This window comes from Scyliorhinus torazame, chromosome 1, assembly GCF_047496885.1.
Source record: "Scyliorhinus torazame isolate Kashiwa2021f chromosome 1, sScyTor2.1, whole genome shotgun sequence".
NCBI classification, from domain to species: Eukaryota; Metazoa; Chordata; class Chondrichthyes; order Carcharhiniformes; family Scyliorhinidae; genus Scyliorhinus; species Scyliorhinus torazame.
In genome coordinates, this window is record NC_092707.1 from 116,395,901 (window position 1) to 116,423,308 (window position 27,408).

Here is a 27,408-nt window from a genome sequence, read left to right on the forward strand (position 1 = left end):
CATTCTGTCTCTCTTCTCCCCCCTCCCCCCATTCTGTCTCTCTTCTCCCCCCTCCCCCCATTCTGTCTCTCTTCTCCCCCCTCCCCCCATTCTGTCTCTCTTCTCCCCCCTCCCCCCATTCTGTCTCTCTTCTCCCCCCTCCCCCCATTCTGTCTCTCTTCTCCCCCCTCCCCCCATTCTGTCTCTCTTCTCCCCCCTCCCCCCATTCTGTCTCTCTTCTCCCCCCTCCCCCCATTCTGTCTCTCTTCTCCCCCCTCCCCCCATTCTGTCTCTCTTCTCCCCCCTCCCCCCATTCTGTCTCTCTTCTCCCCCCTCCCCCCATTCTGTCTCTCTTCTCCCCCTCCCCCCATTCTGTCTCTCTTCTCCCCCCTCCCCCCATTCTGTCTCTCTTCTCCCCCCTCCCCCCATTCTGTCTCTCTTCTCCCCCCTCCCCCCATTCTGTCTCTCTTCTCCCCCTCCCCCCATTCTGTCTCTCTTCTCCCCCCTCCCCCCATTCTGTCTCTCTTCTCCCCCCTCCCCCCATTCTGTCTCTCTTCTCCCCCCTCCCCCCATTCTGTCTCTCTTCTCCCCCCTCCCCCCATTCTGTCTCTCTTCTCCCCCCTCCCCCCATTCTGTCTCTCTTCTCCCCCCTCCCCCCATTCTGTCTCTCTTCTCCCCCCTCTCCCCATTCTGTCTCTCTTCTCCCCCTCCCCCCATTCTGTCTCTCTTCTCCCCCCTCCCCCCTCCCCCATTCTGTCTCTCTTCTCCCCCCTCCCCCCTCCCCCCATTCTGTCTCTCTTCTCCCCCCTCCCCCCATTCTGTCTCTCTTCTCCCCCCTCCCCCCATTCTGTCTCTCTTCTCCCCCCTCCCCCCATTCTGTCTCTCTTCTCCCCCTCCCCCCATTCTGTCTCTCTTCTCCCCCCTCCCCCCATTCTGTCTCTCTTCTCCCCCCTCCCCCCATTCTGTCTCTCTTCTCCCCCCTCCCCCCATTCTGTCTCTCTTCTCCCCCCTCCCCCCCATTCTGTCTCTCTTCTTCTTCTCCGCCGCCCCAAAGGCTGTCTCTCCATCCATCTATCTATCTATCTATCCTAGTTTCTCTCTCATACTCACCATGCTGTCGGTCTTTCTCTCTCACGGCGACAGAATTAGGAGGGACCGGAAACCGCACACGCGCCCCGGTAGCGGAAGTGAACACTGGTCGGGGTGAGAGGTGAGGGGTTAGTGAGCTGCCGCCATGGTGACTGCCAGTGAGTGACTCCTGAGCTGTTAACAGTCTCTGAGGTTTATGCATTTTGATAAATGTCTGCCCGACCGGAGTGTGGCTGCAATTTTGCACCAAATGAGATTATAAACGCCGAGATTCACTCAGCAAACAACAGCCACATTCTGGGCAACAGGAGGTTGTTTTGATTTGCCATCAATGTCAGTGAAAGTCCATTGAATTTGCTCAGAAACTTGATGTATGTTTCCTATTTCAGTGGAAGTTTTCTGCCTCCTTCTTGTGGCATTGCTGTGGGGTGGAACAAACCCCTTTCTGAAAAAGGGCACCGAGGGCCTGGAGAAGGTTCAGTCCAGAAACTTTGTGACTCAACTTTTTGCAGAAATGAGATTTTTATTTCTTAATTACAAGGTGAGAAAATTACTTTTAAACACTGGGCTGACTTTACCGCAGTCTTTGGACTATCACACGAGAAATGCCACATGGAGAAATTACCATTTTTTAGATTTAGCCATCTTTATTTTAAATACAAATTTGAAGTGGTGAATCGTTCTAGGTTGTGAACCTATCCATGATTTGCCCAGCTGACCTCCAACATCAGTGTTTATTTGTTAACTGCGTAAGACTGAATATGTACCCTTTTAGTACTTCCTTTCCAGCAGACTGCACACTGCAGTTATGCCAGATTCCCTCTGCTTTTCATTGCATACTCCCTAACCCTATCAGACTGTTCAACTGAACCCAAAAATCCATTCACTGACATGACGTTTTCATATCTTGGTTGGTCAATTCTCCAACTCTTGACAGCCATTAGTTTAACCATTTCTTCTCTCCGTCTCTCCCTGATATCCCTCCTGCTCTCTAGCTATGCCACAATGACGATCTGTTCCTTCTAGCTTCCCAGTACTTGCTTCACAGTCTTTGTCTTCATGCTCTACCATCTCTGACCAGGATTTGGTTAATTACTTGGACATTTATTCCAGCTGGCTATGTTATTATAGTCTACTGAAATGTTGTCCAACTTGTATTCAATTTTGCCCTGAATTGATGTTAAAATTGATGAAACAAAAATATGACAAAATAAACAGATATCAAAGATAAACACCAGAAGCTGAGAATCTTAAGTACAGCTTCAGCAGTAAAGAAGAAAGTCTTGCATCCAGACAGCAGTTTATCGTGGGCGAGATTCTCCACTCCCGCGCCGGTTAGGGGAATCGCCTGGGCCGCTAAAATTTCCCGGGACGCCGGTCCGACGCCCTCCCGCGATTCTCCCAAGCGGCGGGAACGGCCCCGTCGAGTTCCGCAGGCCGGAGAATCGCCGGAGACACCCAAAATGGCAATTCTCCGGCACCCCCGCTATTCTCAGGCCCGGATGGGCCGAGCGGCAAGGCCAAAACGGCGGGTTCCCCCCGGCGCCGTCCACACCTGGACGCTGCCGTCGGGAACGCTGGGGGGGGGGGGGCGGCCTGCGCCGGGGGGGGCGGGGGGGCTCCTGCACCGGGGGTTACCTCAAATCAGGCATGGCCCACGATCGGTGCCCACCGATCGTCGGGCCGTCCTCTTTGAAGGAAGACCTCCTTCCTTCCGCGGCCCCGCAAGATCCGTCCGCCATCTACTTGCGGGGCGGACTCAGAGAGGGCGGCAACCACGCATGCGCAGGTTGGCGCCGGCCAACCCGCGCATGCGCGGGTGACGCCAGTTATGCGGCGCCGGCCGCGTCATCTATGCGGCGCCGGCCGCGTCATCTATGCGGCGCCGCCTTTATGCGGCGACAAGGCCTGGCGCGTGTAGGTGACGCGGCCTCAATCCTAGCCCATTGTCGGGGCCTGAATCGGCCGGGATCGGGGCCGTTTCGCGCCGTCATGAACCTCGACGGCGTTCACGGCGGCGTGGGCACTTCGGCGCGGGAGTGGAGAATCCCGCCCCATATCTTTCAGCAGAATCGCAAATAATATCAGATACAACAAATTAATTTTGACATGCAGGAACTATTGCTTTGCAGACAGTGGGTAGCCATTTTACCCACAGCAAATTCCACAAATAGCACTGAGACAAGTGACCAATTTGTGGTGATGAAAGAGTAAAGTTATTCAAGACTCAAGAATATCTCTTATTCTTAGAAAACCCTATCACCACATTGTTAACAGAGTTACCTCACAATGCTGCTCCAAATACTCCAATAACCAGCAACAACTGTCCCCAATGCCCTCACCCTGGACTCCACTGAGTGCTACTCTTTGCTGACTCCTCAAAGCATTTCCAGACCTCTTTTTCCAGTACGTTCAAATATCAGTGCTCCTATCAGTGCTGCTTTTCTCTGCCCAACCCTCCCTATTGCCCTGAACTTCTCTAATGCTCTCACACCCCCAACTCTCCCTTCCATATTTCTTAACTCAGTGCAGAAGAGGGAACGGAGTGTCTGTGCAAAGTTTATTGAAGGTGGCAGGACAGATTGAGAAAGCAATTAAAAAAGCATACAGTATTTTGAGCTTTATTAATAGGTTTATAAGAGTACAAGAGCAAGAAACAAAGAAAATAGGAGCAGGAAGAGGTCATTTGCCCCTTCCAGCCTACTCCACCATTCAATGTGATCATGGTTGATCATGAAATGAAAATCGCTTATTGTCACAAGTAGGCTTCAAATGAAGTTACTGTGAAAAGCCCCTAGTCGCCACATTCCGGCGCCTGTTCGGGGAGGCTGGTACGGGAATTGAACCGTGTTGCTGGCGTGCCTTGGTTGCTTTCAAAGCCAGCGATACACTCCTTATTTAAAACCCTTGGTCCTGAAATTCCCTGAAACTCCAAAGAAACATCAGATTTCAACTCTTTTCACCCTCCCGTTTTATATTGCCGGAGCATCTGAAGGAAACCCACGCGGACACGGAGAGAACGTGCAGACTCCGCACACAGTGACCCAAGCCGGGAATCGAACCTGGGACCCTGGCGCTGTGAAGCAACAGTACTAACCATTGTTCTAGCATGATTCTCTTTAGTCTGATTCTGCCACTTTTTTCCAAGAGTTCTGCTATAAAATCCTTTATAATGGATTCTAACATTTTATCCATTACCAACGCCACATTGACTGGCCTATACTTCCCTGTTTTCTCTCAACCATCCTCTTTAGATAGTGGGGTTACATTAGCTACCCTGCAACTATAGAAAAATTACAGCACAGAAGGAGGCCATTCTGCCCATCTTGTCCATGCCAGCCCTATGACACCCAGGTGCCCTTTCTAATCCCAATTTCCTGCACCCGTTCCTTAGCCCTGTAAATCTGAAGGAACTGTTTCAGAGTCTATAGAACCTTGGAAGATGACCACCAAAGCATGCACTTATTTCTAGAGCCTCTTCCTTAAATACTCTTGGATGTAGATTACAGTCCCTGGGAATTTATTGGCCTTCAATCCCACCACTTTCCCCACAAATACTGATTTCCTTCTGTTTCTCCCTCTCACTAAACCCTGTGTTCCCCAACATTTCTGGTCTATTATTTGTGTCCTCCTTTGTGAAGACAGAACCAAAGTATGTATTTGTATTTTCAAAGTATTCCCGTAACAGCCTCCCCGAACAGGCGCCGGAATGTGGCGACTAGAGGCTTTTCACAATAACTTCATTTGAAGCCTATTTGTGACAATAAGCGATTTTCATTCATTCATCTCATTTGGTTGGTGAGCCATTTCTTTGTTCTCCATTATAAATTCCCCTGTTTCTGACTGTAAGGGACATTTGTCTTCACCAATCTTTTTCGCTTAACCTACCTATGGGCCATTCACAGTCAGATTTTATGTTCGGCACAAGCATACTTTCATACTGTTATTTTCTCCTTGTTAATCAATTCCTTTATCCTCCTTTGCTGAGTTCTAAACAACTCCCAATCCTCAGGTCTGCTGTTTTTTCTGGTCAATTTGCATTCCTGTTCCTTGGGTCTAATACTATCTAGAACTTCCCTTGCAAGCCATGGTTTGGCCAACTTTCCCATTTTGTTTTTGCACCAGAAGGAATGAACAATTGTTACTGTTCACCCATGCACACTTTGAATGTTTGCCATTATCCACCTATCGACCGTTTGACATTATCCATCTATCCATCGTCATAATATTCCCCAAGCATCAGAGCCAACTCGCACCTCATATCGTCGTAGTTTCCTATGAAATGAAAGTCGCTTTCGTCCCCAAGGACCATAGGCTGCTCTTTTGAGAGAGAGAGTTGACTGATGGTGATTTAGCCTCAGGCGAGGGGCAAGGTTGTGAATGCAGGCCTTCATGGATAACCTCAGCCAGTGCGGGAATTGAAACCACACTGTTGGCATCGCTCCGCATCACAAACCAGCCGTTCAGCCAACTGAGCTAACCGACGCCCAAGTTTCCTTTATTTAGATTCAGGATCCTAGTTCCAGAATCAGCTACATCACTCTCCATCTTTATTAAAAATTCTTTGACATTATGGTCATTCACCCCAAGGGGTCTCTCACAACTAGATTGCCAATTAGCCCTTTCTCATTGCACAATACCCAGTCTAGGATGGCCTGTTCTCTAATTGCTTCCTTAATGTATTGGTCCAAAAGACCAGCCCGTATACATTTCAGAACTTCCTCTTTTGATATTGTTACTAATTTGATTTACCCAATCTATATGCAAATTAAAGTCACCCATAATTACAGATGTTTCTTCATTGCATGTATCTCTAATTTCCTGTTTAATGCCATTCCCATTATCACTACTGCAGTTTGGATGTCTATATACAGCTCCCACTAATGTTTTTTGCCCCTTGGTTTTTCTCAGCTCTACCTGTACAGATTCCACATTGTCAGAGCAAATATTCGTCCTCGTTGTTACATTAATCTATTCTTTAACCAGCAATGCAACTCCACCATCTTTTCCTTTTTGTCTGTCCTTCTTAAATACTGAATACCCCTAGATGTTGAATTCCCATCGCTGGTCATCCTGCAGCCATATCTCCATAATCCCGACTATCTCATACCTGTTTGCATGTATTTGCAGTATTAATTCATCCACTTTATTGCACATGCTCCACATATTAAGGCACAAAGCCTTAAGCCTTGTCTTTTTAAAGTTCCTTGTTGCGTTTCCATTATTTTTCACTGTGGTCCTGTTTGTTTTTGGCCCTTGATTTCTCTGCCTATCACTTTTCTTATTCCCCTTTCTGTATTTTATTCTTGACCGTGTTTCCCCTTCCTCTGACTCCTTGCATTGGTTCCCATCCCCCTGTCATTTTGGTTTAAACTCTCCCCAACCACTCTAGCAAATACTCCCCTTCGGCAATCAATTCCTGTCCTGCCCAGGTGTAACTAGTCCAGCTTGTACTGATCCTACCTCTCCCAGAACCGGTCGCAATGTCCCAGATGTTATGACATCCTGGGCTAGTATGCGGTCAATTCCAGCCCCCCCCCCTTGACCTGGAGTCATAGCACAATTGAATTAACAATAATTCTTAGAAAAATACCTGAAGTCTTTGGCCCTTGGCTGCCCAATAATTAAACCATCAGGTCCGTAAATTTCAACACAATTACTTTTTATTCATAATAAGAGCTATAATGAAACATGCAGAAAATGCAACTGGTTAACTATTATTTAGTTCCTAATCCCCCATTTTAATTCCCCCACCCCCACACACACACACATGCCGTTTACACACACAAGACAAACAAACACAGATGGGAAGAGAAGGGTGAAAATAATAAGTAAAAGTAAACTAAAAGAATCTTTGTTTCAGATGATTGTTTCGAGCACACTATCCTTCAAACCAGGCTTTCAGCTCGAGATTTCTGCTTGCCCGTCTGTAATTTATTTGCAGTCAGTAGATTCATTCAGGTCTCTGCAGTTTCAGAAATACAGCAGCTTTTCTGGAGAAAACATGAGAGAAATAGAAAAAAAGCAGGTCCTTTCCCCTGAGTGTCCAAGGACCTGATTTTGCTTTCCTTAGGTCTCTGGAAATCATCCCACTCAGGCTGGATCAAATCATCACTTGTAACCGAGCAGAATATAGCCCTTTGGCCAATTCATTGGCCATCAGCCAACCAATCGAATTGAGTCTCACCCCATCTCTTGGGTCCTCCCAGAGTCTGTTCTGTTGTCCAAAGCTAGCAGAGTGTACTATATTGTAACTTCTTGAATTCCTCGTTCTCTCTGCTGCTTGACTTAAAGATACATGTCCATTAAGCATCCATGGAACAAAAATGATAATGGCAAAAATAAAGAATGGGCAAATAAGGAAATCATCAGGAAGGACCCGTACACAGGGATCTGAAACCCTCTCCTTCGTACCATCTCTTAAGCCACATGTTAATCTGCTATTTCTGATCTGACTAGCATGTGACACTGGTGGTAACCCTGAGATCACATTTGAGGTACTACTTTTCAACTTACTTCCCAACTTCCTAGATTCTGCTTTTGGGACCTCAACCCCTTTTTAAATTATTTTTTCTTTCTTAATTTTTTCCAATTAAGGGGCAATTTAGCATGGCCAATCCACCTACCCTGTACATCTTTGGGTTGTGGAAGTGAGACCCACGCAGACAAGGGACGAATGTGCAAACTCCACACGGACAGTGACCTGAGGCTGAAATCGAACCCCGCGCCGTGAGGCAGCAGTGCTAACCACTGTGCCACCGTGCCGCCCTTCTCATTCCCTTTATTAACCAATGTTGTTTGTTGCGATGAGTACCACTACCACCACTGGCTGTTCACCCTGCCTCTCAAGAATGTCCTGTAACTGCTCTGAGACATCCTTGACCTTAGGGAGGCAACATACTATTCTGGAGCTCAATTATGGCCCCAGAAATGGCCATCTATTCCCCTTACATTGAATCAACTATGACCCTTGCATTCCCACACTTTTTACTCCTTCCCTGTGCAACAGAGCCAACCATGGTGCAACAAATCTGTCTGTTGCTGTTTTCCCTTGAGAGGCCATTCCCCTCAACAGTATCCAAAGCGGTATACCTGTTTTGCAGGGGAGTGGCCACAAGAGATTTCAACACTGCCTGCCTAGTCCTCTTGCTCTGCTTGGGTAGTCACACATTCCCTTCCAGCCTGTGGAGTCTTAGCCAACTGTGTGACCATCCATCTATACGTGATATCCAGGATAATCTCTGCCTCGCGGATGCTCCACAGTGCCCCAGCCATTGCTCCAACTCTAAAACCTAGACTTCCTGGAGCTGCAACTGGAGACATTTCCTGCACATATGCTGGCCCCGGTCAGCGGAAATGTTCTTAAAATTAAATAATATTAATTACTCAAGGGCCTTTCTTCCCTGGTCCTCATTACGAATATCGCTCGTACAAACTACAAAGTATAGACCTTACTAGATGCGATAAAAGTAGTGAGTACTTACCCAACCATACCCACCCAGTTAGCTGCTTTCACTTGCACTGCATCACTTTTGAATCCTGATGCCACCTCAGGAACTTCAAACTCCAAGCTAGCGCTCTGCTCTCAATCTCGCTCTTTCTCCGGTTCCACTGATTTTCCTGTGATGCCACTTTGTTTATTTTCAACAAGAACTGACTGTAGGACACTGTTAGCTGACTGCTTCATTGCGATGCTGACTGCAGGACACTCTTCCCAGGTTATGTTCCAGAAGGTTATGTTGAACTTCTATAAGTCACTACTCAACCTCAGCTCGTGTATTGCAACCAGTTCTGGGTGCCACATTTTAGGAAGGATATGAAGGCATGAGAGGGTGCAGAAAAGATTCCTGAGAATGGTTCCAAGAATGAAGAACGTCAGCTATGAATATATATTGGAGAAGTTGGGACTATTTTCCTCGGAGAAAGGAGTTCTCGAGGTATTCAAAATCATGAGGGGCCTTGAGTAGATCTTAAGGGAGAAACTGTTCCCGGTCGTGAAAGGATCAAGAACGAGAGAGCACAGATTTAAAGTGATTAATAAAAGAAACAATTGTGATATGAGGAAAATCGTTTCATGCAGTGATGATTTGAGGCTTCTGCACTGACTGAGAATGTGGTGAAGAGAGATTTAGTCAAAGCATTCAAGAGAGAATTAGACTGTTAGCATAGAAGGAGACCAATCGGCCCGTGCTGGATCTTTGATAGAGATGTCTAATCAGCAACACCCCAATGCCCTTTCCCTGACATTTCTCCTTTTCAAGTACTCCACCCAATTCCCTTTGAAAGTCTGCTTCCACCGCCCTTTCAGGGAGTACACTGAATTTCATAGAATTTAAAGTGCAGAAGGAGGCCATTCGGCCCATCGAGTCTGCACCGGCTCTTGGAAAGAGCACCCTACCCAAGCCCACACCTCCACCCTGTCCATAACCCAGTAACTCCATCTAACATTAAGGGCAACTTTGGACACTAAGGGCAATTTAGCATGGCCAATCCACCTAACCTGCACATCTTTGGACTGTGGGAGGAAACCGGAGCACCCGGAGGAAACCCACCCGCACACTGGGAGAACGTGCAGACTCCGCACAGACAGTGACCCAAGCCGGGAATCGAACCTGGGACCCTGGAGCTGTGAAGCAATTATGCTAACCACTATGCTACCGTGCTGCCCATATGAAGATCACAACAACTTGCTAGGTAAAAAAGGCAGCGTGTGTGGGTCTGCAGGGCAAAGGCATGGGAACGGCATTAATTAAATTGCTTATTTGGAATGCTGGCGCAGACACAATGGGCCATATGGCCACCTTCTAGGCTATAACAATTCGACAATATTTTCTTTCTCAACATGAGCAAAATCATGGGAAATTGCAGGTATATTGCAATGGCCAATGGCTCTGGGCTGGATCTGGATTCACACATGTCCTATAAAATAGCCTCGAATCAGCTCCAATTACCTGGATTAATCTGTTTAGCTCAGGGACTTTAAAGGGAAGAGCCAAACATCAGACCTATTCCAGACTCCAGACAGCCCATGAACAACATAATCTGATAGTGTTGGAAAAAAGACCGAGAATTGGTGCTTACTTATCTTTCTTTCACTTACGTTTTTCAGTATTTGGTGCCTTTTCTTCTAAACCAAAGTGGATCAGTCATCTACTACTTCACACTGGCATCTACAGGTCAGTGCGCTTATTCATGCCAATAGATACTTTAAATTGCTGATGTTTGATTGAAGCCACTGGGCAGGATTCTCCATTTCTGAGACTAAGTGTTGACACCGGCGCAGAATTCGTGCAATTGGTGGAGTTCCACGACAGCAAAACTGGCACCGCACTTGGACTGATTCTGCAACTGTTAAGGGGCTAGCACTGGCGCCATGTGGAATACAATCAATTCCAAAGTGAAATGGTGCGGGATTCACAGGTTTCGCGATTGACACTCAGGAGGCTGACAAGCTGCAGCCCCATATATACACTTCACTTCCCACACACACCATCCCAGCCAACAAGATAGCAGCAAGATGCGCAGCTCCACGCTTCACACGTGCTGAGCTGGAGACCCTCCTGGATACAGTGAAGGAGAGGCTGTACTCCGGCCCGGGAGGAAGGCTGCCAGCCGCCGCCATTCTCCATACCTGGGCGCAGGTGACAGATGCAGTCAATGCCGTGGGACCGGACAGCAGTGCTGGAAAAAACTGCTTGACCTCTCTCAGGGCAGCCAGGGTGAGTAGGCAACACTGTGCCCCTGGCACCAACCCCTGTCCCACAGCCGTAACTCTACCCAACTCCACAGCCAGAAGGCGGGTGAACCCCCACCCTGCACCACATGTAGGCACCCATACCGGCTAACATGGCTGTGTGCCCTGGCAACTGAAGCCACCATCTACCCACTCCCTGGCCTGCATACGTCGGACTGAAGAATATTGTCGATTTTGTTAGCCCCCCCCCACCCGGAGAAAGCTCTCCATGCCCACCTGGAGTGGGAGAAGACTGGAGTGGGCATGCCGGACCTGCGACTCTTAACCATGGCCGAGCAGAAGGCACCCCCCGGCCTGCGGTCTAATCATGCATCTGGTCGTGTGTCTAACAAGACCTGCTGGAAATGGGGCGGATCCATCTGGAGTCTCCTTCCTCACCCAGTGCCACAGCTGGAGCTCCCGCCGTGAGCCGAGCAACGGCGCTGAGAGCAGCTCCGATGACAACTCTCCACCTGAGACGCAGGACACCCCAGAGCATGAGTACGGGGATGACACTGATTTCCCGTCACAGCTATCTCCAACACCCTCCACCATCCCAGAGACACTCATCTTGGCTGGGCATTTGAGTGAAGAGGCTTCTGGGACTATTTGACGCGTACCACACAGCTGATACTGTACAGCAGGTAGAGGTAGGAACACCGAGGGAGCGGACGGTCGGACGGCGGGCCGACCCCAGGGACTGGCTGCTGTCCAGATGGGTTTCGGTCTTCTGGAATGGACAGTCCCATCGATTGTGAAGATGCAGCCACAGAGCCAGGGATTACATAAGGGGTTGTCGGTGAGCATCCAGCACCTACATGTGCAGTTGGAGGAATCCAACCGCGTGCAGGAGCAGGAGGTGGTGCCTGTAATGCGGCATCTGTCACAGTTTACCCTCTAATTTTAGTTTCTCTGCTGTTTGGCCTTTCACACCTTTTATTCTCTCTGGGGTCTGTCATTAGCACTCTTTTCCCTTGGTTTCTTTGACTATTAGCACTCTTTTCCTTTGGATTCTGTGGCTATGAGTCACCTTTCATTCCCTCACCCCACAGTATAAATATCTCCCACTTTCTATGTCTTTTAGCTTTGACAAAGGGTCGTCTGGACTCAAAACATTCGCTCTTTCCTCTCCCTGCAGATGCTGCCAGACCGGCGGAGATTTTCCAGCATTTTCTCTTTTGGTTTCAAATTGTAGTATCCGCAGTAATTTGCTTTTAGCCTGGTGGGCTAAGTCCACATTGAAATGGAGGTATTGAGCCACCGAGGCATATAGGGCTTCCGTGACGGCACAGATGCACCTGACAACCGAGGTCTGGGAGAATCCGGACAGGTCCCTAATCGACGCCTGGAAGGACCCCGTGGCGTAAATATTCAGGGCGACCGCCACCTTGATGGCCACCGGAAGCAGGTGTCCTCCCATATACCACCGCGGTGCCAGGTGTGCCATGATCTGGCAGATATGTTGCACTGTCTCCCTGCTCATCCGGAGTCTTCGATTGCATGCCTGGTGCAGCAGGTCCTCGAATGACAGGTGTTGCCGGTACACACGAGCTCTCATGCGGCGCCTCCTTTGCACCTCCTCCTCGTCGGCCTGTTGGGTAGCCGCCTCCTGTACCTCTGTAGCCCGCTCCGCTGCTGCACACTTCGCCGCTGCAGCTTCCTCCTCCTCGAGCAACTCCAGCTCGTACAGCTGCAGGGCATCCCCCAGGACTGCGGCGATCACCAGGCAGGCCACTATTGTCGGTTAAATTCCAATATCCATTATCTGCAAGGATTGAAAGGCCAACATGTTATTATGGTGTGTATACCTGTACATGGTGGCCCCAGTTGGTACTCCAGGCTCTGCCCCCTCATGATGGCTGCCTTGCAGGCCACGGCAATGGCGGTCCGTGATTGGACACCTCCCCAGTCCCCAGTGGGGGGATCACCCCAGCTACGCCTGTTTACTTTCACCACCTTGTCCCCCCGACCCCCCTGGCAGAACCCCCCCACCCCAGCCCAGCCAGTGTCTAACGCAGCAGTTCATAGTCACCCCTCTGTGTGCTACCTCCTCTCTCTCTCCCTCATCAGTCACGACGCTGGATTCAGGATTTTTAAAAGCACAAGTGAACCGCGCTGTCAGGAACTTGACCCATCGAAGATGAAGAATCGCGGAGGCCCCAGAGAATACCACGTCAGGCCCACTAATGATATGCAAACGGTGTTTACTGTACGTGCATTCTGAACCGCATTGATGCCACTGTCAAGGTGACGGAGAATTGCGATTTGGCGTCACATCGGTGCCCACCGCGATTTTTGGTGTCAGAACCTATTCTCTGCCCAGTCGTGCATCGCGGCTTTAGCCAATGGAGAATCTCGCCCACTGTACTGGCATTTTCTGAGGCCTTTCTAATTATTTGAGATTGCAGGTATAACTTGGAGCCCATGCGTACATCTTCCTTAGATTTATTCTCATCGCCTTCACTTTGTCAAAGAACAACTTTGTGGTGGAATTTTCTTCACAAATAAATTTATCATGTTTCATTGAGAACTTTTTGCATGTAGGAATGTCTCAAGAATAATTAGGGATCAATGACGAATGCTGCCTTACTAGCGACACTCACATCCCATAAATAAATGAATCAAAAACATTTTAAATAAATGCTGTTTAATAATTCTTTATGGCAACATTAGTAAACCTTTGCAAGAGCATTAGGTCTGGAGCTGAATTAAGATGTTTAATTGTGAACTTTTTATTTTTCTCAATACAGTAATTTTATAGACCAAAAACACTAAATGCTTGTTCCTAGAACGAGTCAGCCATGTTTTGCAATTGCCCCATATGGGGTTCATGATTATGTGGGTTGGTTCAACCTCCGATGTTTCTACCTCTTGGAGGATGCTAAATACAAATGTGACATCAGGATTACACAGTTTTAAAAATAACTATGATCTGTGAACTGCTAGTCAGGTTGCATTTCTTGTCCACCCACTGTTGATCTGAGGTCGAACTGGGCCACTTTCTTGAACTGCTGCATTCTTCCACAATGTTGTTTGGTGGGGAATCCCAGGACTTTGACAGAGAACTGGTGAACAACCAAGGACTTGTGAACAAATTGGTGTTGATGTTGCTTTTAGCCCCCTCAGTGATTGACATCCAAGTGATTGACATCTTGGAGCTGGGAGATGCCGGAGGAAGTTAAGGACATACATATTTTTAGCATGTTGAAAACTGAAATGTTGGGAATCTGTCTTAAACATATTTATTGTTTCTATTTTTAATAAAAATATCAGAAGTTATCAAGTAGAAAATGTAATGAATGCATTTGACAGTGGTTTGGTGGTTCATCACAAATCTGCCGGAACTAACTCCAATGCCTCTCCTGGACAGTCCATGGAACTGCTGTCTCCCAATTCTATTCCTATATATCAAAATGCATAGGCTACATTAGCATCTTCACCTCTTCTTGAACAGTCACATCCTAACTGCTCATTTGCATCCTCTTATTTGCATTTTAATGTACTCCCCTTTCTTGATGTCAGCGAAGCATGCGAATAGCATTCCTATTTGCTTATAATCCCGAACTGTATACACTGCTCCGAGATTGATAAATGTTTACAGCACAGAAGGAGGAAATTTGGTTTATTGTGTCCATGTTGATCAACAAAGATCTGACTACACTAATCCCATTTTCCAGCGTTTGGCCCATAGCCCTGGAGGAAAGTGAATACCTAAATACTTCTTAAATGTTATGAGAGTTTTTGGCTCAACTACCGTTTCACGCGCATTCCAGACTCCCACCACCCTCTGGGTGAAAAAGTTTATCCTCAACTCCCTTCTTAGCCTTCGATCTCTTAAATCTATGCCCTCTGGTTATTGATCCCTCTATTAATGGAAAAAGTGCCTTCCTATCCACCCTATCATTGTCACTCATAATCTTATACACCTCCATCAGGTCCCCTATCAACCTTCGTCGCTGCAAGGAAAACTGCCCCAGCCTACCCAATCTCCCACCATGGCTCAGACCCTCCAGCCCAGGCAGCATCCTGGTAAATCTCCTCTGCACCCTCTATGGTGCAATCATATCATTCCTATAATGTGGTGACCAGAACTGCATACAGTACTCCAGCTGTGGCCTAATCAGCATTTTATACAGTTCCAGCAAGACCTCCCTGCTCTTATATTCTATGTGTCTGCTAATAAAGGCATGTATCCCATATGTCTTTACCACTTTATCTGCCTGTTCTGCCACCTGCAAGGATCTATGGATACGCACGCCAAGGTCCTTTTGATCTTTAGTACTTTCCAGAGTCTTATCATTCATAGTGTAATCCTTCGCTTTGTTAACCCTCCACGAGTGAATTACTTCACACTTTTCCGGGTTGAATCCCATTTCCACTGCTTTGCCCTCCTAGCCAGTCCATTGATATCCTCCTGCAGTCTAGGGCTAACCTCCTCGCTATTTATCACCCGACCAATTTTCAAGTAATCTGCAAATATCTTGATCATATCCCCTACATTTAAGTCCAAATCATTAATGTACAGCACAAATTGCAAGGACCCAGCACCGAGCCCTGCGGAACCCCAATGGAAATGTTTTAATTACAGAAACATCCCTTTACATCATCCACTGCCTCTTAGCCAATTTTGGATCCAATGTGCCACTTTGCCTTGGATCCTATGGGCCCTTACTTTCTTGACCAGTCTGCCATGAGGGACCTAATTAAAAACCTTTGTTGCTCTTTTTAACCTTAGTCTATTTGCTCTGATTACGTCACCTTTGCTCATGAGTCGCCAGGTATCTTTATGATACCGCCACGTGGTTCAAGTTCAGGTTATGATTAATAACACAGCACACCTACTTAGTAAGGATTAAAACAACGGTCATTTATTATATACAACAAGCAATATTAATACCCTAATACTACTTTCTATATAATAAACCTATCACTACTGGCCAATACTTAACTTAGGAAGAGCCCACCAGGTCAGGGAAACGAATGGCTTGTCCAATCAGATCTGGCCCGCGGGATTCAAAAGGCTGCTACAGGTCGTTGGCTAGGTGTCTCTACCGGATAGCGATCGCTGGATTCAAACTTACTGTTGCCGGCTGCTGTTCTTGCGAAGGTCTCGAGCAGGCGAAGAGGAAAGAGAGAGAGATCTGAACTTGGACCCCCACTTTTATAGGGCCCAGGGGCTTCCCGCCTCCCGGGGCGGCCCTTGACCCTGAGTCCCAAGTGATTGGATCTGTCCCCAATCTCTGGGGTCGATGTGTCCAATGGTGAGGCGATTCCTCGATCGGGGGGTGGTCGCTCACCTGTCTTTGTTTTGGCCACTGCAGGCGCCGACAGGTCTGGCCCGGTATTCAATTGCTAATATGTTACAATTGTTCCCGGGGATAGCTGATTTAACTGTGGATGTCTGAATAGATGGGCTGCAAACAGTCCTGAATGCAACTGCAAATACCTGGGTTGATGGGCTGTTGATAGCCCTGAGTATCGATCTGGGCTAACTTCCCAGAGCCGACTATGCAATACTGTCTGCAGCTGCCTGCTTGTGTCTTCTTAGCTGCTTTTCCCAGCAGTCTTTCGGGTTAGCCATTTTAAACTGGGTTTTGGCCAGATTAATCGGAACGCAGCCATTTTACGTGGCTACACCTTGCTAAAGTCCATATAGAGCACATCAAATGCATAGCCCTCATTAACACTCCGGGTTAACACATCAAGAAATTAGATTAAATTTGTCAAGCACAACCTTCTCTTAACAAATCCATGCTGATTATCCCCGATTAATCCGTGTCTATCCATGTGTAGAATTCTTTCTAGTATCTTCCACACCATCGGGGTTAGGCCGACTGGCTTATAATTTCCTGGTCTATCCCTCCCTCCCTTTTTTAGTAATGAGACAATTTTAGCAATTCGCCAGTCCTCTGGCACCTCACCTTTGGCCCAAGAGGATTTGAAAAATGCTACCAGTGTCCCTGATATCATCTCCCTTGCCTCCCTCAACAGCCTGAGATACATCTCAGCAGGGGCTGGTTTAGCACACTGGGCTAAATCGCTGGCTTTTAAAGCAGACCAAGGCAGGTCAGCAGCACGGTTGAATTCCCGTACCAGCCTCCCCGAACAGGCGCCGGAATGTGGCGACTAGGGGCTTTTCACAGTAACTCATTGAAGCCTACTTGTGACAATAAGCGAATTTCATTTCATTTTTCATCTCAGGGCCTGTGGATTCATCCACTTTTAAAGCTGCTAAACCTGCCGGTACCTCCTCTCTCTATGCTAATTTCCTCTAATATTTCACAGTCTTCCACCCAAATGTCTACACCTGCATCGCCCTTTATCATTGCGAAGACCGACACAAAGTATTCACTCTAACTACGTCTTCTGGGTGCACAAACAGATGACCAAAATTGTTCCTAATTGGTCCTACTCTTTTCCTAATTGCTCCTGCTCCAAAGTTCCTGCATTGATGCAGCTGCTAATTAGCCACCAGCGTAATGAATTACATATTAGAATGATTGAAAATACTGTCGCTGACAACATGGATGTTTGTGCCACATGTAAATCTCAATTCTAAGACCAGAACAATTGTGATCTGAAGCATACATGAAATGAAATGAAAATCGCTTATTGTCACAAGTAGGCTTTCAATGAAGTTACTGTGAAAAGCCCCTAGTCGCCACATTCCGGCGCCTGTTCAGGGAGGCTGGTACGGGAATTGAACCGTGCTGCTGGCCTGCCTTGGTCTGCTTTCAAAGCCAGCGATTTAGCCATGTGCTAAACCCAGCTCCTGATGAGACATAGCAATTACAGCTGCACTAGTGAGAATTGTGTGATGTGAGTGTGAGTCCTGTCATTGCAATTGCATTGTGTATAAATGGTTTGCTCATGTGAATGAGATTTACCCTCAGTGGCTGATGTATCAAGTTAGATCAATTTCAAGTCGAATTTTAACCTCTTCAGAAATTAAAACTATACTAATTATTTAAAGAATGTCAACTGTGGGATAAACGGACAGGATCAAGAAAGGTCAGTGTGTTCACCTTTTGTTTCTGTTCACTTTTGTCATGTATTTGTTGATACATGCATATAATTATTTCCTTTATGCTACCTTTGAGAGTTAAATATTCAGTGAAAATATCTATTTTTGCAGATCTGTCATTGGCTGTGCTCTTATCAAACTCTCTCACATTTCTCTTCACATTACTAACTGGAAAGTTGCTTGGTGAAGATATTGGTGGTAAACGTAAGTATCTTTTTTAAAAAATATTTTTATTCTCCTTTTTCACATTTTCTCCCAAATTTACACCTACCAACAATAAGCAGTAACGAATATAATGTCAATCTCCATTTCAACAACTACAATCCCATCCTCCCACCAACCCCCAAACAACAGCCCGCATGTTAATATAAACAAGTAACAAAAAGGAATCAGGAATCACCCATAGTCACCATTAACACAGACGTCCCCCTCCCCCCAACCCTCCCAACCGCCACCGCCCCCCCACACACTCACTAATGTTCGATGTTATCCAATTCTTGAAAGTGCATAATGAATAATGCTCATGAATTGTAGAACCCCTCCATCCTTCCCCTCAGTTCAAACGTAACTGTCTCAAGAGTCAAGAATTCTAACAGGTCCCCCGCCACGCCAGGGCACAGGGTGGAGAGGCTGCTCTCCATCCCAACAGGATCTGCCTTCGGCCGATCAACGAGACGAAGGCTACAACATCTGCCTCCGCACCCATTTCCAACCATGGCTCGGGTAAATGTAAGTATAACATGTTTGTAGATTAATACAAAATCTGTCACATACACCAGGATTTTCCGACCCCATCATGGCGGGACCTGCTGCGGGGGTTTCGGCAGCCCAGCCAAATGTCCATTGGCTTTGAGCGTCATCAGACCATCCCGTCAGCAGCTGGGTGGGAAAATCGCACCCATGGTATTTACAGCTTGGAAACAGACCATTAGGCAAAACAGACTCTGACCAGTGTTCGTGCTTTATTTGCGCCTCCTCCTAACCTTCGTGTCATCAACATTTACAGCAGAAAAAGAGGCCATTCAGCCCATCGGGTTTGTGCCGGCCATTAAGCACCTATCTTGTCTAATCCCATTTTCCAGCACTTGGTCTGTAGTCTTGTATGCTATGACGTATCAAGTGCTCATCTAAATGCTTCTTAAATGTTGTGAGGGTTCCGCCTGTACCACCCTTTCAAGCAGTGAGTTCCAGATTCCAATCACCCTCTGAGTGAAAAAGATTTTATCAAATACCCTCTAAACCTCTAGCCTCTTACGTTAAATCTGTGTTCCCTGGTTGACCTCTTGATGAAGGGGAAAGGTTCCTCCCTATGTCCGTCATAATTTTATACACCTCGGTCATGTCCTCCCTCAGCCTTCTCTGCTCTAATGAAAACAACCACAGCCTAACCAGCCTCTCTTCATAGCTGAAATGCTTCAGCCCGGGCACATCCTAGTGAATCTCTCCTTCACCCTCTCTAGTGTAATCACAGACGTCCTGTATTGTGGCAAGCAGAACTGCACACAGTACTCCAACTGTGATCTAACCAGCGTTTTATACAGCCCCATCATAACCTTCCTGTTCTCCTATTTTGTGCCTTGGGTAATAAAGGCAAGTATCCCATCTGCCTTCTTAACCACCTTATCTACCTGTTCTGCTTCCTTCAGGGACATATGGACATGCACTCCAATGTCCCTCTGTACATCCAAGCATCCTACTGTTCATTGTGTATTTTGTGCCTTCTTCTTAGTTATCCCCACCAACCCCCCACCAGAATGCATCATCTCACACTTTTTTCAAGGTTAAGTTCCATTTGCCACTGTTTTGCCATCTGACCAATCCATCTATATCGTCCTGTAATCTTTCAAAAAAAAATTTTTTTATTCTCCTTTTTCACGTTTTCTCCCACATTTACACCCATCAACAATAAACAATAATCAACAAGATATGTCAATCCCCATAATAACAACGATCCCATCCGCCCACCAACTCCCAAACCTCAACCCGCATGTTTACATAAACAAATGACAAAAAGGAATCAGGGATTACCCGTAGTCACCCTTAATCTACACCCCCCCACCCACCCCCCCAACCAACGCCATCCAGCCTCTAAGAGAGTACCGTGCATGATACCCCACAGTTGTACACCCCCCCCCCCCCCCAAGTCTCCAGCTCCTCCCGTCCACTGCCTCTTGTAAAACTCCTCCTCCCAACCTCGGTTCCCTCCCCCCAACTTTCCACCCCGGCTAGACCACTCGGACCCTGTTCTGTCAGGCTCCGATGGCCACAGCCCCTCCCCCCACCTCACTCCCGTTCACTGGCCGGCTTAAACCGGCCAGCGTGGAGGCCCCCGCCCGGGTCCCTTTCCCCCTTGCCCGGCCCTAGAAAAGCCCAAAGATCCCCTTTTAGCACACAAACCCCGCATATCCACCTACACCCCAAAGAGCCCTCCTTTCGAATGAAAGTCCCGTCCCTTTCCTTGTCCAAACATATGAAACATTGGCTCCTTTAGCCTCTACCCCCGCGCGCAGTGATACAAAAAAAAAAGAAGAAAATACAGTCATGAGGTTACATCGGCACATGACCATTCCTCAATTTGTCAGTTCTACCACAGTACTTCTGCCTTCGCAAACTCCTCCGCTGCTTCCGCCATTCCAAAATAAAAGTCCCTGAGCTTGTAAGTCACCCTCAGCTTCGCTGGATATACAATGCCACACTGCACCTTGCCAATGTACAGTGCCCTCTTCACCCGGTTGAAGGCAGCCCGCCTCCTCGCCAGCTCCACCGTAAAGTCCTGGTATACACGTATGCCAGCTCCAGCCCACTGCACCACCCGCTTCTGCTTGGCCCAGCTCAGGACCTTCTCCTTCACACTGTACCTACGGAAGCACAGAGTCACTGCCCTTGGCGGCTCACTCGCCTTTGGTACAGGCCTCCGCGACCGATGAGCCCAATCCAGTTCATATTGGGAGGGGTCCTCCCCCTCCCCCAGTAGTTTTGCCAGCATCACGGCAAAATACTCAGTCGGCTTCGGTCCTTCAACTCCTTCGGGCAGCCCCGCGACCCTCAAATTCTGTCGCCTGGATCTGTTTTCCAGATCTTCCATTTTTCCTCGCAGATTCTTGTTCGTGTCCATCACCTTCCGCATCTCCTTCCCCATCGATGCAAGTTGATCACCGTGCTGCAATACCGTCTCCTCCACTTCCTTCAGCGCCTCCCCTTGCTCTCGCACCTCCGCCACTGCGCTCACCACCGCCATCTTCACCGGGGAAACCGCCTCCTCCACCAGCACATTCAAAACCTCCCGCATCTCCTTCCTCACCATCTCCATACATTTCTCAATCTGTGCCAACTGCTTTTGGAATTCCGCAGCCATCACCTTAGTTAGTTCTTCAGCCGTAAGCACTGCGGCCTCCCCTGGTGCTCCAGCCTCCATCTTCTTTGTTGCCCCCACGGTGACCTTTCCCCTCTCCAACCGACTTTCAGCCGCTTTTTTCCCGGCCGTTTTTTTGGTGTTTTTTGACATCCTTCTTCTCCTTGCGCTATCTCCCAACTTTTACTGCCGTCGCTGGCCCTAGGACCGGGCGTTACTCCCCGAAAATGCCGTTCTGAACGGGAGCCCTCCAATGTGCGTCTGCCTCCCGCCCGCCGTCACCGGAAGTCCCCATCGTCCTGTAATCTAAGACTTATCTCCTAGCTATTTACCACACCAATTTTAGTGTCGTCTGCGAACTTACTGACCATATCTCCTACTTCCACGTCTAGATCATTAATGTACACTACAAATAGCAAGGGACCCAGCACTGATCCCTATGGAACACCACTGGACACAGGCTTCCAGTCACAAAAATAACTTTGGACCATCAGCCTCTGCCTCTTGCCACTAAGCCAATTTTGGATCCAATTTGCCAAATTGCTCTGGATCCCATGAGCTCTTCTTTCTTGAACAGTCTCCCATGCAGAACCTTGTCAAAAGCCTTATTAAAGTCCCTGTAGACTACATCAACTGCACTGCCCTCATCTACACACCTAATCACCTCCTCAAAAAATTCATTCAAATTTGTTAGACATTATCTCCCCTTGACAAAGCCATGCTGACTGTCCCTGATTAAACCTTGTCTCTCCAAATGGAAATTAATTCTGTTCCTGAGAGTTTTTCCCTATCACTGATATTGGACTCACTGGCCTAAATACCTGTTTTATCCCGGCTTCACTTCTTGATTAATAGTACCACTATAGCTGTTGTCAAGACCTCTTGCTCCTCTCCTGTGGTCAGAAAGGATTTGAAAATTATCGTCAGAGCTGTTGCCTCTCCCCTTGCCTCATACAGCACCTTTGTCTGGGCCTGGGAATCATCCTTTTGTAAGCCCACTAAAACTGCTAATACCTCCTCCCTCACAAAGAACAAAGAAAAGTACAGCACAGGAACAGGCCCTTCGGCCCTCCAAGCCTGCGCCGACCATGCTGCCCGTCTAAACTAAAATCTTCTACACTTCTGGGGTCCGTATTCCTCTATTCCCATCCTATTCATGTATTGTCAAGATGCCCCTTAAACGTCACTATCGTCCCTGCTTTCACCACCTCCTCCGGCAGCGAGTTCCAGGCACCCACTACCCTCTGTGTAAAAAAACTTGCCTCGAACATCTCCTCTAAACCTAGCCCCTTGCATCTTAAACCTATGCCCCCTATGAATTGACTCCTCTACCCTGGGAAAAAGTCTCTGACTATCCACTCTGTCTATGCCCCTCATAATTTAGTAGACCTCTATCAGGTCGCCCCTCGACCTCCTTTGTTCCAGTGAGAACATACCCAGTTTATTCAACCTCTACTCATAGCTAATGCCCTCCATACCAGGCAACATCCTGGTAAATCTCTTCTGCACTCTCTCTAAAGCCTCCACATCCTTCTGGTAGTGTAGCTACCAGAATTAAACACTATACTCCCAAGTGTGGCCTAACTAAGGTTCTATACAGCTGCAACATGACTTGCCAAATTTTTATACTTAATGCCCTGGCCAATGAAGACAAGCATGCCGTATGCCTTCTTGACTACCTTCTCCACTTGTGTTGCCCCTTTCAGGGACCTGTACACCTAGATCTCTCTGACTGTCAATACCCTTGAAGGTTCTACCATTCACTGTATATTCCCTACCTGTATTAGACCTTCCAAAATGCATTACCTCACATTTGTCCAGATTAAACTCCATCTGCCATCTCTCCGCCCAAGCCTCCAAACGATCTAAATCCTGCTGTATCCTCTGACAGTCCTCATCGCTATCTGCAATTCCACCAACCTTTGTGTCGTCCGCAAACTTACCAATCGCACTTTCTATACTCCTCCAGTGCTTCGACTGTTTTGAGTCCGCTGTTACTGTCATGAGCCTCCGCTTTTTTTCCTTATCCAACCATGTACATCCCTTGACATCCAGGGTTCTTTGGACTTGTTGGTCCCACCCTTTACCTTTATGGGAACATGTTGGCCCGTGCTCCCTCTATAGCAGTTTTGAATGTCTCCCACTGTTCTGATGTGGATTTTCCTATGGCTCAGAGTCCACTTCGGCCAGATCATGTACCGTAGAATTCCTACAATGCAGAGGAGGCAATTTGACCCACTCCCCCCCCCCCCCCCCCCCCCCCATCCCTGTAACCCCACATATCCTGTACATATTTGAAGGCCAAGGGGCAATTGATCATGCCCAATCCACCTAACCTGCACATCTTTGGATTGTGGGAGGAAACTAGTGCACCTGGAGGAAACCCATGCAGACATGGGGAAAAAGTGCAAACTCCTCACAGACAGTCCCCGAAGGCCAGAATTGAACCCAGGTGCCTGCCGCTGTTAGGCAGCAGAGTTAACCAGTGTGCCGCAATCGTGCCGCCCTGTCTTCTATTAAAATCAACTTCCCCCCCCCCCCCCCCCCTAATTCAGGACCTTTGTTTCCGATCCATCTTTATCCTTTCCATAACTATCAATGAAAGTCTCCCGCTCTGACATTTTTGCCACCTGCCAGGTTTCATTTCCTAAAATTAGGCCCAGTGCCAACCCTCTCTTTTTGGACTTTCTACTTGCTGGGTCAAAAAGCTCTCCTGGATGCACTTTAAGAATTCCAGACCCTCTAAGCCTTTCACGCTTTGACAACCCCAAATAATATTGGGATCTAACCCATCAACTCATCTTCTTATTCCTTTCTCTCTCTCATATGTTTATCTAGCTTCCCCTTAAATGCATCAATGCTATCCACCTTAGCTACTCCTTGTGGTAGGAAGTACCACATCCCAATCATTGTCTGGGTAAAAGATTTCTGCTGAATTCCCTCTTGGACTTACGAGTTAACTATCTTATATTTATGGCCCGCAGTTCTGGGCTTCTCTTCAAGTAGATACCTATCCTATTAAATTATTTTATAACCTTAAAGACCTCTAAGGGGTCACCCCAGCCTGCTCGATCTTTCCAGATAAGTATAACCTCTCAGTTCTGGTAAAACTCTTGTAAGTCTTTCTTGCATAGTGCCTCTGTACAAGTTTGACATACCTTCGCTGCTTTTAATTCTCACTTTCTAGAAATGTGCCCTATTACTTTGTTTGCTTTTTTATGGCCTTATTGACCAGAATTGCTACCTTTATAATGTATGTATCTGTATCCCAGGTCCCCCTGCCCCTTTTCACCTTTTAAAATCTTAATGTCCAAGAAGTATGTGGTCGCCTTGGTTTTCCTACCAAAATACACCACCTCACACTCTGCTATCTGGAAATTCATATAAAGCATGAACAGAATATGATTTGCTGACCTTAACTTTGCATCACTGTCTGAGCCATCCGTTAACAGCAAATTTGTTAACGCATTAGCCCGGATCGTCCGGTCTCCAGATTGCTGATGATTGGACATACAACCCGAGATGTGTCTTATGACACTGCAGGAGTTCTGACTCATTGGCCTCTCTGGGAGTTGCCCAGGAAGTTTGAACATCTGACGGGCAATTCCCCCGTTCCTTAGACCCTCCGCAAAAATCTTTGACTCTGAGTTGGAGTCTGAGACTTTGAACAGTTGCGCAATACTTTATAATAATCTTTATGTAATAATCTTTATTGTCACAAGTAGGCTTACATTAACACAGCAATGAAATTACTGTGAAAAGCCCCTAGTCGTGACATTCTGGCACCTGTTCGGGTACACGGAGGGAGAATTCAGAATGTCCAAATTACCTATCAGCACGTCTTTTGGGACCTGTGGGAGGAAACCTGAGCACCCGGAGGAAGCCCACGCAGACACGGAGAATGTGCAGACTCCGCACAGACAGTGACCCAAGCCGGGAGCCTGGGACCCTGGCGCTGTGAAGCAACAGTGCTAACCACTGTGCTGCCGTGCCACCCTACCTGGATAGTTAGACATGTGTCATTAGAATGTCACTTTAAGAAATGGTTGTCTGCTAAATTACTGCAGTGATGTCAGAGTGTGGGTGGAGCTAAGCTCTGGCTCTGCTTTTTAGTTTCACTTTGAGAAAAGCTTGGGTGTGTCTTTTTTTGGTTTCGTTTCAGTGTTGGAGCTGCAGCCAGCCACAGAAGGTGTAATGTTGTTCTCTCTGCCATGTAAAGACTATCTCTTGATCATTTGGTGAATTCAGAGTGATAACTGTTCTCAGTAGTGAATTTAAACCTGATGTGCTTCTGTTAAAAGTTTTTTTAAATGTCTTATGGATGTTAAAAGGAAAGCTTAAGGATTACTTTGCGTTGTATTCTTTGGGGGGGGGTGTTTGAATTGATGTTTGCTAAGATGTTCACTGTATGTTTTAAAAAGGTTAACTTGAGTTCATAGAATAAACATTGTTTTGTTTTAAAAAATACTTTTCGATTTCTGCTGTACCATACCTGTGGAGTGGGCCATGTGCTCTCCATACCACAATCTATTAAAAGTTGTGGGTCAGGTGAACTCCATGATAGACTTTGGGGTTCTCTAAACCCTGGCCCATAACAAATGTTCAACAGAAAAGTTCAAATCTAACTCGGGGGTAACTATAGAACTGACTGCCACCATCCCCCTCACTCACCTAAAGTGCTCACACTGACATCGACTACCCCCAACCTGATTACCCTTCCCAACCCCATTCATCTGCCACCTCACTCACATGCCACCCGGCTGACTATGATTACCATTTCATAGAAATTCCAAGCCATGATCATCATGTAAATAGCAATATTGTGATGGCTATTGTGTGTTTGTCAAGTCGCTCTTTAAAAACATGCTCTTTTTTTTCCATTTTCCCCTGTCTTTTTCAGAGGCTACAACAGGAATGCTGTTGATTATTGTTGGTGTCACGCTGTGTGTTGCCAGCACAGTCATCATGGAGAGATAACATAAAAGGAACCTGATGCACCAAAAGGATAAAATCAAACTTTTAGTTGTATAGCTGTACTTGATCAACAAGAAAAACTCTAATCTGGATGCATCTCAGAATTGGAGGAGAACAGATAATCAATTTCTAACTCGAACACTTTAAAGATATAAACCTGTCCCACAGTTGGTATGTTCACATTTACACTGGAGACATGTACAAGATAAGCGACTCTGGTTATCTTCAATCTGGTGTTAGATTGGAAGAAAATAATTTTCAATTCTTGAATTCCGCTCTTTCAGCAGTCAGCATTTTCAAATTAAGAACTGGTATTGATCTTTATAATAGTAAATGGAGGATACAGCCATGGCCTCGTACAAAACAATTATGTATATTTTTCTTCCTGTGAAGTGAATGGTTTTGCAATACTAAACACCAAAGAATGAAAATCATGTTGTAGAAAGTTAGCTCCACAGTGGTGAATCTGTAAAGTTGAGTGATAGTGACACAAAATATATGTGTGCTGACTCTGACCATTTTTATTTTTTTAAACATAATCCCAGAATAAACTGGAGTTAGACAAGTTTTTTTTTCATTCTGTGATACATTCTTCCTGCCACTAGATGGTGTTAATGCATTTATAAAGCATATCTGGACAGGAACTGATTAATAATGTCGCCCTGTTGTGGACCAGTAAATTCATGGGCACACATGGTTTCTACACACTGTTTTGTGAACTTTCAAAAGTTTTCATCAAATAAGTCTTCTGCTGTTTCCATCTCTTCCCCGTCACCATTTACTGACATTTAGGTTCTCATAAGAAGACTACTAATATGGATGAGGAACAGGAGATCACCCTGTTGTGGACCTGTAAATTCATGGGCACACATGGTTTCTCCACGCTGTTTTATGAACTTTCAAAAGTTTTCATCAAATAACAGTCTACTTCTACTGTTTCCATCTCTTCCCCGTCACCATTTACTGACATTTAGGTTCACATAAGAAGACTACTAATATGGATGAGGAACAGGAGATCTAATTCTCACCTGTGTCTAGGCTCACACTCCCTGAAGGTCTCAGTGGATAGTAATTGGGAGTGGTACCCATTTACCTCCTTAACTTATTTGTATATATATAATATATATGGAGGCCAATAATAGCACTCTTATGAATTTCCCACAGGGAGCTCTGGGATACAGAAATGATTTATTTGTTACATTAAGTAGATGAGTTTATGAATCTGAAGGACAAATTGGACAGCATGCAAATAGGAAA

The 27,408-nt window shown here is 46.8% G+C and overlaps 2 protein-coding genes across 3 annotated transcripts in view; one reads left to right on the forward strand and one right to left on the reverse strand.

Annotated features, from left to right (window-relative positions):
- eif3i (eukaryotic translation initiation factor 3, subunit I) overlaps positions 1–1,204 on the reverse strand; it is a 43,598-nt gene extending 42,394 nt beyond the window's left edge. The window contains exon 1 of the mRNA XM_072500306.1: positions 1,090–1,204. Coding sequence (XP_072356407.1) covers positions 1,090–1,092 — 3 coding nt within the window. The 5' untranslated portion in view covers positions 1,093–1,204. The remainder of the gene's footprint in view (positions 1–1,089) is intronic.
- Positions 1,161–26,716, forward strand: tmem234 (transmembrane protein 234). Of its 2 annotated transcripts, XM_072500326.1 has the most exons (5): positions 1,161–1,226; positions 1,458–1,609; positions 10,178–10,244; positions 17,937–18,029; positions 26,078–26,716. In XM_072500326.1, exons 1-5 carry the CDS (start codon positions 1,214–1,216, stop codon positions 26,152–26,154), a joined length of 402 nt encoding a protein of 133 aa, XP_072356427.1. In that variant the 5' UTR covers positions 1,161–1,213; the 3' UTR covers positions 26,155–26,716. The 2 variants fall into 2 exon arrangements, with proteins under 2 accessions (XP_072356427.1, XP_072356418.1); XM_072500317.1 differs by lacking the exon at positions 1,161–1,226 and having other exon boundaries at positions 1,272–1,609.
- Positions 26,717–27,408: the final 692 nt, after the last annotated feature.